Source organism: Pseudonaja textilis, chromosome 10 (assembly GCF_049901715.1).
Source record: "Pseudonaja textilis isolate UNSWEBS1 chromosome 10, rPseTex1.2, whole genome shotgun sequence".
In the NCBI taxonomy this organism is placed as follows: Eukaryota; Metazoa; Chordata; class Lepidosauria; order Squamata; family Elapidae; genus Pseudonaja; species Pseudonaja textilis.
Window position 1 is genome coordinate 4426748 of NC_141999.1, and position 14491 is coordinate 4441238.

Genomic DNA, 14491 nt, shown 5'->3' on the forward strand with positions numbered 1-14491 from the left:
ATCTTAAGAGGAAGCATTTTCCTGTGGTTATCCTCCATGCTACTATCTTCCTACCCCCACCCCAAACCTTAAATGCCCTTTTCTGATCTCCTGGAGTTTTTGCCCTCCTAGCCTGAGTCAGACAGGGCCAGCAGAGCTGAGCTAGTATTAACAGAGCAGGCCCTCCGAAGGAGAGAGCAGGCAAAGATGAACTCGGAGGCAATCCGTTCTGCTTCCTTGCCCATCGTCGCTCATTTGTGCATCTGTCTTTGCTCAGCAGCAGATGTACTTATTCCAAGCACATCCGTGGTTTCTGCTAGTCTTGAGATCGTCTCAATTGCTTCCCTGAGCTGGGGAGAATGGAAAGAAGGACCTAATAGCTCCACTTATAGCTTCAGATAGTGACTTTTGCTTTTATTTTATTTTGCTTTGCCAGCCTCTCTTAATTGAGTTGGCCATTTGCCACCTGGCCTCCCTCCTTCCTCACTGAATGTATCACATTCTTTTCTGGCGTTGGTTCTTCCTGTCAGATCTGCAATACAATATCTGTACGTTTCGTGGCAGCTCCATATTTTGCAGCTGAAAACCTGGCTGTGTCTTTTTTGTCTAGAACTTAAATCATAAAGGGATGCTTTATCTTCCCAATATTTATTCTGCCCTCCTCCATCTCACACAGTTTCCCATTCTCTCCCCTCCGAAGGGCAGGAGTTATGAGCTAGAGTGCATCTGTGCAACAACACACAAGCAAAATTGATAATACTGGAGCTGTGGGAGGAAACGGTGTCGGAAGGGGTGAAGCCCCAAGGAAAAAATAACGAGCATCATTGACAAAGATCTCCTGTCTCCTGCTTCTCTACAAACTGAAGCTTTTCCAGGGTTGTTTTTTTTTTTTAATGCAGACCAATTTTTTTCAAACTTGGCAATTTTAATATGGGTGGACTTCACATCCCAGCATGCCGGCCAGGGAATTCTGAGAGAAGATGTCCACCCATTTGAAAGTTGCCATGTCTGAAAAACACTGATCTAGACTCTTTTCCTTTTCGCTGGACCTTTTACTAGACTTTATTTCACTCTGATGAAAGAAAATCTGCTGTGGACAATTTGATTTTGAGAAGGGGATTCTAGATAAATTCTCATGGATCAAATTGATCCAAGACTGGACTTACGATCATAATGGAGCCCAACATATCTGTTGCTAAGTGAGACATTTTCTTAGGTGAGTTTTGCCCTATTTTGTTATCTTTCTTGCCACAATGTTTAAATGAATCACTGCAATTGTTAAATTAGTATCATGGTTGTTAAGTGAATCTGGCTTCTGCTTGTCAGAAGATCACAAAAGGGGATTGTGTGACTCCAGGACATTGCAACTGTCGTAAATGTGAGTCAGTTGTCAAGCATCTGAATTTTGACCCCATGACAAAGGGTATGGCACAACAGTCATTAAGTGTGAAAAATGGTTATCAGTCACTTTTTGTGCCATTGTAATTTTGAACAGTCACTAAATGAACTATTGTACATTGAGGACTACCTATACTTACCTGGCAGGGAAGATACCATGATTGTGAAGGTGGTTTTCCCAGATGAGGCTCATCCATCACACTTCAGGGGTTTTCCTCAAATGCTCTAGGCATGGTTCTTAGTGCAGTTTTTAATAATATCTTAATGTTGGTTCATTTTAATATTGTAACAATATTTCACTTGTTTCTATAATTTGTGAACTGCCCAATGTCATTTTGTAGGGCCGATGGTGGCATAGAAATTTAATACATACATACGTATATACATACATACATGCAATGGAATCTTCTTGCACTGCTTTAGCATCAAGGTAGCCAAGCAGCATGTGTGAATGTCCTGTCTATTACTACACCATGACCCAGGGATCCCCAAAGAAATTGTCTTGGAAAAAAAGAAAAGAAAAGAACAAAGTCCATCTTCCAAGATCATTTCTTTTATTTAGGAAAGCATCAAATTGGCAAAGTCCATGTAATTCTGGATCTGACACAACCTGGAATTATCCCACAATATTAGAAGTTAGAAATAACCCCCAAAAGTCACATTCTCCAATAGAAGTAATTCAACATTGCTTTATGTCATAAATCTGCACCTCAAGGGGCCAGAACACGGTCAGCTCATTTTCCCACAGGAAGAAGAATCACCTAGCCTAAACAACTCTCTCTATCTCCACTCCTCCCCACTTAGGAATGTGGCAAGCCCGAAACCTTTCCCCCATGACCGCCAAAGAGAAATTAAGAAAAAGAATATATACTATATACTAAACCTAACCAAAATGGCTACACATATGCCAATTTTGGGCTTGACAGGCTGCCCTCCCTCATTTGAAAAGAAACCCCTGCAATGACATAAAATACACAAAGATTAAAATTAGGTTAAACACAATCATACAATGCACATTTTAATCTCCTTTGCCACCCACAGAATTCGCCTTAGGCTTGTGTAGGTATTTTTCACCCTGGTCCTTGGACCAGCATTGATCTGCAGAGTGCCAGGCCACACAAACAAGCAAAGCACCATCTGTGGGATGCAGGCAGCATGTGAAAACCCATCCGTTCTGGTCCACAGAAAAAAACCTCTCTCCACGGAACTAGTCCCTGGTGCCCAAAAGGTTGGGGCCCACAGCCACGGTCTCTCAATTGGACAGGGCCCTTCCATTCATTCCCCAAATAGGACAATGGGAGGGGCACTTCCTCTAAGATTCCCCAACCCATCACTCACCCTCAGTGGCACTGCGGCTGTCCTTGCTAAGAGGGAATCCTATGTTGGAGAAATTCTCCATCGTCTGAAAACAATGTGGAAAAATTCAATCATCCCTTTTTCTCTGCCCACAAAATTTTAAAAGCCAGTCGTGACTTGCTTCAATCTAAATGAATTATCCCCATTTAGATAAGAGGCAGGAGGAGGCAGACTTAAAACAGGGGCTGTGGGATAGAGAAAACAGGTGTTATCTGGAGAGTTTGTAAAATTGCTGCAAAGGACCATCTGCCGTTGCAAATTAGAAAGTCCATCTGGACCCTCTCTGCAGCAGAGAGGGCCTTTTGAAGTTCCCCCCCAAATTTCTGGGCAGAGAAATTGAGTAGATAGTTGCTCTGAACTTCTCCAGCGGAAAGAGATGTTCTCAACCTACTTTTCAAGGACACGACTCCCCGTGGAGCGTGGCACAAATACTACAAGAGGGATTTCCTCACAATATTATCCCTGAGGGTTTAATGGAAAAATGGACAGCCAAGGCAGCTGTGGAACATTTTGAGGATTGCCTAGTGACAAAAGAGAACATTCAGATCCTCGCCTGGAATGCTTTAAATTAAATAGCTAGGTTTCAACAATATACTTAGCTTGGTCCTTGAATTAGCTCATTTCCTGTGCTCATATGCACACTGAACGTAGATTGGACTGAATGGGCTTTGATTCAAGCAGAACACTTGAAACTAGTCAAAGTTTCAGCTAACTAAGAGTAAAGTCGCTACTTCAGCCCTGACGGTTGAAAGAATAACGCAGAATTTAAAAAGGGGTTCAAACAGCTGCCTCAGATTTCAGAGAAAGGGAGAGACCGATCAATAGCACCCTGTCTATTTGTACTGCAGAGGAGAGCTGGCCCTTTGGAGTGGACCAGATCAAAAAACATAACTACAGAATCTTGCAAGATTGTGGCTTACTTCCGCTCCTTGTTATCTCCCAGTGAACCAGGTTTGTGTTTGCATGAGCCGATTCTGAATACAGGTAGTCCTTGACTTACGATCGCAACTGAGCCCAAAGTTTCTGTTGCTAGGTTGTTAAGTGGCCTTTCCTTTCTTGCCACAGTTGTTAAGTGAACCATTGCACTTGTTAAGTTAGTAAATCGGTTGTTAAGTGAATCTGGCTTCCCCACTGACTTTCCTTGTCAAAAGGGGATCATGTGACACCAGGAAACTGCAAGGGTCGTAAATAGGAGCCAGTGTCCAAGGCTCTGAATTTTGATCACGTGACATGACCACGGGAATGCTACAATGGTCATAAGTGTAAAAAAGGGTCATAACTGTGGAAAATTATGCAGGACCCCCCCAAAAAAACTTTTGTTTGTGTGGGATACGTTGAATGATTATTATTGTGGTTTGTCACACACTCTGCTCAGGCTGGATTTGGCATTTTTGTCTACCTATTGAGTCCTTCCCAAGGACCTGGGATAGTCAGATGTGGATGTTTTATGATGTTAGTGGTATCATCTCAGGATGCCTTTTGCAATTAACTGATGGTCTTTTTGTCAATGCCATTGATCTTCAAATGGTACTCCAGTTGTTTTGGGATCGCACTCAAGGCACCTATTACTATTACCTTTGTTTTCTTTTGTCGTTCTAGTTGGAAGGTCCCTTCCCGCTCTGTAATTCTGTATTCTTATTCCTCGAGGCTATTCTTACAGTCCATTATTCTTACCTTCTAAACTTATCTGACCACTACCGCGTATCCTGATGAGAAATTCCACCGGTTAATTAGGCAGGACTTTCTATGCATCTGAAACCTGGTCCTTGGGACTTTGGCCTCCAACATGGCTATACAATGGGGCAGTCGCTATCCCTGCCCTACCTGCTACTATGACTGATGTCCAAGTAATCTGCCAGTGCCTTTTCTGGCTAATTCAGTTTATTAAAGGTTTTGTGAGCTGCTATCTTTAATATAGTTAGGGTTAGGGTTTGGTTAGTCGGAAAAGTTTCTAGCAAACTCCTAATTGTTGGCTGTCATGGATTAAAACGTCCCCCATACAAGGACATCCAAGGCTGAAGTTCTGGTGCTCCATTCAGCCCTCTGAAACTCTTCTTTGTTTGCCGGCAAAATATGAAACAGACATTCCATCCTTCATGACTTACAGACCTGTTATTTTTTAATTGGCTAAAGATTGCTATAAACAACAGACTCCTCTTACTTGCTGCCCTCTTAATGTTTTCTTCCCTTTACCACTTTGTGTTGCGTCAGCGACTATTTTTAAAATAGCAGCAACAATAATAAGATCATCATCCTCAACAAGAGTCCAGGTGTTGCAATGCCCATGCTTGAAAACACTGATGGGCTGGGATCAAAGCAGCAAAGCAAAACTGTCCCCAGTTTAATCAAGCATGAAAGGGGTCACTTTCCAAGACCTGTCAGTGTTTGAGAGTTGGATTTGTTTTGCTTTGTTGTTCTTTTGGCTGCATCTTTATTGATTTTTTTTTAAAAAAGGTTTATTGTCCATTCCTTTGCAGATTCTTTTTCTTTTTTTAAAGAATACATACCTCAAATGCAGCAGATGAGAAATTGAGTTATCTGTTCCCTGCATAAAATAAATGAATGGAAATAAGTGAACAGAGTAGAACAATTGAGTCGATTTTTCTGTTCAGATGATCATGAAGGAAGTGTAGTAAAGGAGTTTTAGCAAGGAAGATATGACAGCAAGGAAGAAGCAAACGTGGCAGTCAGGAGGATCAGCTGAAATTTCTAAGCTCTGCTACAAATTTTCTGTTGTGATCTGATCACGTTACTTAGGACACTATAGAATAATGTTTCTCAACCTTGGCAACTTTAAGACGCATAAACTTCAAATCCCAGAATTCCCTAGCCAGCCCATGTTGGCTGCAGAATTCTAAGAGTTGAAGTCCACATGATTCCTTGTACAGATTATTTATTCCTATTTTTCGGTGGTTGGGAGATGCATTGAGGCTCTTTCTTATAATGATACCCCTCAGGACTCTGATCCGGCAAGATTTATCTCCATGGATCTGATCTTCTTCTGTTTCCAGGCTTGTTCTCCTCAGTGTCACAATCAGAATTTGTGTCAGAAAAAAAGGACAAGAGAAGTGACACCAACTTTTTCCTCCTCCTTTTCTCATACTTGTGGTGTTCTTTTTTGTGGTCTGGCCAAGGGATGTTATTGATCAGTGGAGGAGAAGGAAGGAGAGGGAAATAGAGAGGGAAAGGGAGTGAAATAACTATACAGAATTTTATGGTATCAGTGTGAAAATAAAGGTTATAACTATGATACACAACAGTATGCAGTTAAAAGCGACTCTAAATGCATGATTAAGAGAATACTGGTTATAACCAGGGAGTATAACACTATGTATACTTAAAAAGGAGGTACGCAGCCAGAACACAGTCACTGCAAGACTGAAAATGTGATGTACTATAAAGAAAAATGTACAATAAAAATATTTATAAAAAGAAATAAGAAAATCATGGGCCTTCTACACATTACCCATCTCTGGTGCCAGCCCTGCACAATATCTAGACTTATTATATATCTAACCATGTGTTTGCTTAATCATGAGCTGCTGAAAAATCCAAGGAAGGCTTCCTAAAGACAGAGACAAACGGCAATAATTGCCATGGACTAGATGCCCCCAACCTTAAATTTTGCCTGTTGTTTTAAATCGGTCTCTGAATTTCAGGCATCACATTTGTTGGCCCTTCTGTTGTATGTCAAGCAGCAGTTGCTAGGGAGCAAGGAAAATCCGAAGAGAGCTGTATTCCTCCAGTCTAGTATGCAAGCCTCCCAGATACATCTGGTAGGCCAGAATGCAGAAAACATTTCATTTGTTGAGAAATTATGCTTCTTCCCCATTCCTCTTTGCTTTCAGAGCTGCAGTCCTGCATTCTTACATTTCAATACGGCTTTGTATTTTATAATGGAGAAAGCAGCTATGTCTTTTGTGATGAGATATTCCATCACCCTGTTTTTCGCCCCCCTCTGTCCTTTAATCTCCATCCCCCTCCTTGCTCTGTACCGAAAACTGGCGGCATTTTGAATAGGCATGCATTAGTACACACAAGTTTGTCATTGCTGGTATTTCCCATAAAGTTCTGGAAGGCTGTGGTTTTGCTGGACATGGAAATAGTCGCCAAAGCAGCATGTGGATTCAGCTTGGTAGGAGAGAAGACAGAAAAATTAAATAGAGGAGGAAGGGATGTCAGTAGTTGCCACTGAGATAAAAGCCAATTGCCATATGTCATTCTATGAAAGGGGCTCCCACTTTAATCCTTTTTAGTACAGCACATAATCCCTGCTATGATAGAATAAGGACACCAAATAAGTTTGGTGTAGTGTAAGGTGCCGGAGCAGAAACCAGGATTTTGTGAGTTCTACACCCATTTTAGACATGAAAGATGGCTGGGTGGCTTTGTGCCAATAATCAAGAGGTGGTGAGTTCTAGTCCCACCTTAGGTATGAAAGCTGGCCAGATGACCTTGAGCCAGTCACTCTCTCTCAGCCCAACCCACCTCGCAGGGTTGTTGTTGTGGGGAAAATAGGGGGAGAAAGTAGTATTAGGTAAGTTTTGGGGTTACTTATAAAATAATAAAGGCAGGATAAAAATATGCTAAATAAAATAAAGTGATTGCTACAGAACAGCATGTTCAGGTGACATCATAAAGTGACCAGCATTATGTGCCAAATGGGTCAGAGTACCACAGAACACTAACTGAAATTGTCATTCCTGGCCCCAATACACTGTTTCTCTTCTCACCTTTTTGGAGAAGTTCCAAAAAGTCAATATGGTGCAAATGGTGGCAATAACCTTGGAAAGGATGGAGCCTTGATTGCATAGTATTATTATTATATATATTATATATATTAGCTGCTACTAAGGCCTACCTTGTGGCGATTTGTGAGGCAAAGTGTAAATACTTCTTCACACTAATTGCATCTGCAGATAATCACCCAGCGACCCTCTTTGAGGTGAGCCATCTCCTCTTAGGGAAGGAGGAGATTGAAGTCCGCCTGAAGGGGAGCTCTGAGGAATTTGCGAATTTTCTGGAAGACAAAATCACTCAACTTTGTTGCCAGTTAGATGTCGGCGTGGTTGCTGATCCGGTGGAAGCTCCTGAGGCAGGTTCTTGCCCTGTTATCTGAGAATGGTTTGACCCTGTTTCTCCTGAGGAAGTGGACAGGTTCCTAGGGAGTATGCGCACGAGCACCTGTATTTTAGACCCATGTTCCTCCTGGCTTGTGAAAGCTTCCCAAGAGGTGACAGGCAGGTGGACTCTGACAGTGATTAATGCTTCTCTACAGGAGGGGACGGTGCCCCAGCACTTTAAGGAGGCTGTGGTCCGCCCTCTTCTTAAGGAGCCATCGCTGGATTCCACCCAGTTGGATAATTTCTGACCTGTCTCCAATCTTCCCTTTTTGGGGAAGGTTATTAAGAAGGTGGTCGCGCAGCAGCTCCAGAGGTTTCTGGATGAAACGGATTATCTCAACCCCTACCAGTCAGGATTCAGGCCTGGATTGGGGACAGAAATAGCATTGGTTGCACTTTTGGATGATCTCTGGTGGGAGCGGGATGGGGTAGTGCTTCCATCCTTGCTCTACTTGACCTCTCAGCAACTTTTGATATCATTGACCATGGGATTCTCCTGGGATGGCTTGAGGGGATGGGTGTGGGAGATGCTGTATTGGTTCACTTACATACATACATACATACATACATACATACACACACACACACAAATAAATAAACAAATAAACAAACAAACATTATGTAGACTTTTTTGATCCCATCCTGAGTTCCTGATCCTCCTCTATGTATTTCTTCTCCAAATTCTTCCTGCTCTGAAATATTTTAAGGTTTTCCTGGAACTCTCAGAGACTTCATCTTAACACAACTCAAGACCTTTCTCTGTTCCTTGCGATGGCAATAACTTCAGGTCCTCCGTGAGCAATGTGTTTATTCTGACAGTTTCTGCCTTGTTTTTTGTTAACTTATTGAAAATGTGGTTATTTCCATGGGAACATTGATGATCTCTAACATTGATGATCTCTTGCCTGTTTGTTTATTCATTTATTACATTTTTGCCTTGTCTGGAGATGCATCTATTTCGTAAAATGTTTTGCATAAGGAGGATTCTTCAAATCCATAAATGTTTGTTTCAGGTCAGCTTTTGATGGCAACTGAATGTTCTTATCTGAAGCTGCTCGGCTTCTCCTGCAATATAGAAATGATGCACTGGTCTATTCAAGGGAATCTCATATCCTAGTGCTTCTTCACTTTGGCATTGTTAAGATGTGTGGACTTCAACTCCCCAGCTGCCTGGGGAATTCTGGGAGCTGAAGTCCACGCATCTTAACGTTTATTTATTTTTATTTTATTTGTATTTATTTTTTATTTGTCAATTGCTTACAAGATAATAGGCATAAGTAAAAATATAGTTATGAATACATGGACACATATAAGAAAAATTAAAACAAATAAAAGAAACAGTAGGGCAGGGATGGTAGGCACGTTGGTGCGCAGTTATGCACGCCCCCTACAGACCTCTTAGGAAAAGGGTGAGGTCAATAGTAGACAGTCTAAGGTTAGTTTTTGGGGTTTGGGGAAGAAACCACAGAGTCAGGTAGAGTATTCCAGACATTGACCACTCTGTTGCTGAAGTCGTATTTCCTGCAATCAAGTTTGGTGTGATCAACCTTGAGTTTGTATCTATTGTTTGCTCTTGTATTGTTGTGGTTGAAGCTGAAGTATTCATTGACAGGTAGGACATTGCAACGTATGATTTTTATATACTATACTTAGATCGGACTGAAGGCGCCATAGTTCTAGGTTTTCTAGGTCTAGAATTTCAAGGCTGGTGGCATAAGGTATACATTGCCAATTATGAGTCTGAGGAGGGGCATGGCAGAGATGTTAACGGCTTAGCCTGGGCCACTGGCCACTGGCCCAGGCTAAGCTGTTAACATCTCTGCCATGCCCCTCCTCAGACTCATAACTGAACCCTATTTGCTTTTTTAATGGACTTGGCAGGAAGAAAAAGAGCTGAGGCAGCAGTCTTGGATGCCTCTAAAGGGCCCCCCAGGGGACCATTTTTCAGCAGCTGCAATATCCTTTGCAAAACTGTTCTGTGGCTGAACCATGATAGCAACTGGTCATAACTGGTAATTAAGAGACAAACTCAAGGGATCTTGTAGTTCATACATTCTTCCTTGGAGAAAACATCTATTTTTTATTTTGTTTTGTTTTGGAGCTTACAATGACTCACAGGAACATGAGGAAAGGCTTAATGATTCAAGCTGTACGTCATTTCTCCATTCTCCTTCCCAATGAAAGACTTTATTTGAGAGAGATTTACAGTTAAAGCAAGAAATTGGGTTGTTTTCTGTGTCCCAAAGCATCAACTTTGCTACCAAGTCATCATTAAGAACATTAGCAGTAGTCTACAAGAATTCAACAGCGGCGCTACCAGATTTGGTGTACAGCAAATGTTCCTTTTGCTGCCATCTATTTTTCTAGCAGTTCCAGTCAAGAGCCAAGCAAGAGAGTGAACCTAAGAAGCACAACCGTTTGTGAGTAATACATATATTTGTGCTGAGGGAATGTTGTTAAGTCACAACTTGCAAGACCTGCTGTGACATTCTGCACCCAAGCCTTGGGTGGCATGCTGTTTTATCAAGTTTAAGGCCAGTGATCAGGTTGATTCTTTTGGATCCAGAGATAATGAACGCTCTAGTGAATAAAGAGATTGTATGTGTTGTTATTAGCTCAAGCGAACAGATTTAAAAGCAAAAATAAGCATAACATACCAAGTAAGATGATGCTCAAATCTCTTACAAGTTGTCAGGAGCTCTTTAATAAGAACAGCAGAGATGCCCCAATAGCGGCCAATTTCCACAGTGCCCAGCGCTAGGGTCTGTGCAGAAGCTCCCTTCAAACAACAAGCACTGCAAAATATGGTACTGTGACTTCATGGTCGGGCTATATTGAGGAGACTGCAAGACCTGGTTGTCAGGATGCCACTGATCTTGACTGGTGGCACATGACTCTGGAATGGGAATCAAAAGACTGAGACTTTCACAGCAGGAAAATCTTTGGAGCAAAGTGAAGATTCCCCTCTCCTTCTCTTTTATTCAAAAAACAAGAGGAAATCTCCCCTAAAAACATACGAGCTCAGAATGAGCTCTCAACTTCTATAGATTTCATAAAATAAAGGAAAAATCAAAATATGTCACTAAAGACATCAAAATAACAATGGTATTCAGCATTGCCATTACACACGCTAAAAACCTAGAGCTGAAAACCATTCAGTTCAGGATCTCAAGAGCTGAAAGAAGCAGAAGCTCTAAATTTGTTGGTTTTGAGCTCAGGCGTCTTTGTGGTTCAGAGCAGAGAACAAGGAACATCAGCACTGCCCTTGTGAACCTTGTTTGCTTCTGAGCTATGGAGGTAGTCCTCGAGCTACAGTATGACCATTCATTTAACAACTGTTCAAACTTTCAAAGGCATTTTTACAAAGGGACTTACGATTAGTCCTTTTACTTATGACCGTCATAGCATCCCCATAGTCACATGTTTAAAAGTTGGGGTTTTGGCAATTGGCCTATATTTACAGCAGTTGCAACAACCCAGAGCCCCATGAGTGCCATTTGCAACCTTCCCAGGGAGCTTCCAACAAACACAGTGTCAAGGCAGAAGCCAGATTTGCTTAATGACAATTTGATTTGTTTAATGACTGTGGTGATTTGCTTAACAGCTGAGGCAAAAGTATTGTAAAATCAATCATGACTCACTTAACGAGTCCATGGTTTAGGGATGGAAGCTCCTGTTCCAATTGTAGTCATAAGCTGAGGACTATCTGTAGGGCAGAATTGTCTTGCCTCTTACAATCATTGCAAAGTTTTGGGTGCAAGCTGTCATCCTTTGTGATCCTCAAAATTCACAGAGGAGATAAATGATTGTTGTCTCATTTGGAAAACGGTGAGGGCCCAACCTAGATTTTAGCAAAATTGCACCTTGAAGGAACTGCCACAGAGCTATGTTTCTGCCAGATGAAATATCCATTCTGTATTGTTTGTTCTTTGCCATTTGCAACATTTCAATACTTTGATAAAATCTGAGTCTGGAATAGCATGCCTTAAAAATGCAAAGACAAATAACTGGAGAGTCAGAACTTTGAAAGGGTAGCAGAAATTGCTAAAAGAAGAAAAGGGCTAATGTACCATTGCATCCATCTTATACCCATTACGGTAGTTCTTATATTTATTGTTCCAGAGACAGATGTGAAAAATAGGAATTTCAACCCAGGAGGAGGAGGATGTTCTAGCTGTTAATTAGATGTGTTTTAGCTGATCAACTGAAAACACATAGGCTCTTTCCACTGCCCAAGTTACCCACTCAAACATTTATGGCCACTCAGCAGCATGAACCACTCTGTTAATGTGAGCAAGCTAATTGATTCTGTCTCCTTTGAAAGAAACTTTGTTGCTGAGATGCTATTATTCCCCATTCCACAGGCTCCACACATCCTAATTCTCACGCGCAAAAGAAGCAGCGAGTTGGGTTTTTGTAGCTTTTCAGCTAAGCATCTCCCAGTGCATACCTTGTTCTGATAAGGCTGATTCACAAAAGTTGCTTCATCTGATTATTAATTTTAATCATTTTCTGGGTTTATCCAAAACAACATTATAACAATATTGCACAACTGTGTTCTAACTAAATACTGGTAGCCTTAAACTTATGCCGAAGTGACTGGTACATAATGGACCCCTTATAATGGACCCCTTCAAACCCCACTTACAACCCTGTTTTGGAATTCTGAAGTCACCTCCCCCTGCCCCCCATGATCATCTGGATATATTTTGGGCACTTGGCAACTGACCCATCCACATTTATGGTGGTTTTCAGCACTGTGTGGTCATGTGACTGTAATGTTTTGGTGGAAACCGGTGTTTCCTTCTGGTTTCTAGCAAAACTGGTCCACAGCAAACAATGAGTTTGCTTAGCAACGGTAGCAATTGCTTAACAACCATGGCAGTTGCATTTTGACTATGGCGGTTGCTTAATGACCTTTGCAAAAAAAAAGTTGTAAAAGTCATTTTGTGACTGCCATGACTTATGACTGTAACTGCCAGGGTCAATTACAGTCATAAGTCAAGGACTTTGTGTAGAGTAGGTTCATACACTATGATAAGATACAAAATAACTGATCAAGGTTAATTCTATCAACCAAAGTTGTGCAAATGCAGCCATTAATTCTTTCCTGACCTAGTTACAAGAACCTGTTGCTAAGGCAATGACTTAGGAGCAAGAAGACTGAGGGTCAAATCCATCTACAGTCACAAAAATTAACTGGGTGTCTTTGAACTAGTCACCATCTCACAGCCCAGCCCACATTAAGTGGATTGTTGTGAAAAAAGCAGAAGGTAGAAGCTCTACGTTGACTGCTCTGGGCCCCCGAATGTAAGTTTGGATGGAAATCAAACAGATTGATGGAAGCCAGTCAATAAATACAAAGGCTTAGTGCACCACATTGCGTGAATCCTGGCTGAGGATTTCTGGGCACTGCAAGCCAACATAGCTGGTGGCAACACTGTTTTGCAGTCTTTTGTTAGCATCCTTGCTAACTTTTATCCATAGGTTGGCTAGTGATTAGAAGGGAGAGGGAGGGAGGGAGAGAGAGAGAGAGAGAGAGAGAGAGACTCCAAGAGCAAACAAATACTGGGTCTGGTGAATGTCTGTCCAGAGATGAGTCATTTCTCTATTTTAGAACAGCTATCTTATTTATTTCTATCATTTCCAAAACAAAATCACATGAAAAATTCTGAGACGGGTCCTGGCAAGGGAGGCCTGGCCTCTGAGTCAGAATTAACCTCTCTGCCAGGGAAAAATCCAACAGTTGCTTGAGCAATAACCCCTCCACTTGTATAACTAAGTCCCGTCTTCATTCCTTACTGAATCCTGTGTCTCAATCAATGACATCTGGGGGCTTAACTCACATGTTAATGAATGTCAATGCTCCGTGGTGATGGTTAGAAAATGTCTTATCATCTATTCATAGTGGAAGGACTTTGGAGGAGGTCTCCAACTCCATTCCCAAGGAAGGAGTCCTTGTATCTCCCAAACAAGTGGTCAAGTGGTTGTCTAGTCTATTTTTGAAAACCTCCAGTGATGGAGCCCCCCACAACTCCAGGAGACCAAGTTCCACTGATTAATCCTTCTTATTAATCCTTCTCTTACAGGAGAGAAGTGTCCGCTATTGGAGAAAGAAAATCTCCGCCTGGACCACAGCAGCGATGAATTTGTAAATATAACTGGTAAGTGGGCAGCCGTCTCTTTCCTCCAGATTCGTGGGATTGAGGTAGCCCAGCTTGCTTGACCTGCCCTCACCCATTGAGGTCTAGCTAATGTGCAGCCCTTTTGAGCTGAAAATTTACTAAGCACCCAAAGAGTGTTTTCTTGGCATTGGCCTCCCCAGGTGCAGATGGGGTAGGGTGGAGTGTGGCAAGAGATGAGGCAGCTGGGGGGGGGGGTGTCACTGTCCAGATATCATCAAAGCCTATCTTTTACCTTGCAGCATGATCTGTAAACCTAACATTCATCCAAGAAACACAACCTTTGTTTGCCATTCTATGGCAGCGGCTTAGATTGTCATTTTAGCACTTTCCCCAGGGCTGAGAAATGGAAGACAGGAAGTAAGTATGTGGGGTGACAGGTAGATCCTCTTCTTTAAAAACCACTGCCTGCAACCTGACCTGGAGCAAGATACCTACTTTGCCTAAAATCAG

At 41.9% G+C, this 14491-nt stretch overlaps 1 protein-coding gene across 5 annotated transcripts in view; it reads left to right on the top strand.

Annotated features, from left to right (window-relative positions):
* The window catches only part of COL16A1 (collagen type XVI alpha 1 chain), a 218845-nt gene that overhangs the window by 24745 nt on the left and 179609 nt on the right, over window positions 1–14491 (top strand). For all 5 annotated transcript variants that reach the window (XM_026702697.2, XM_087939551.1, XM_087939553.1 and 2 more), the window contains exon 3: window positions 13946–14020. In XM_026702697.2, the coding sequence (XP_026558482.2) occupies window positions 13946–14020 (75 nt within the window). The remainder of the gene's footprint in view (window positions 1–13945; window positions 14021–14491) is intronic.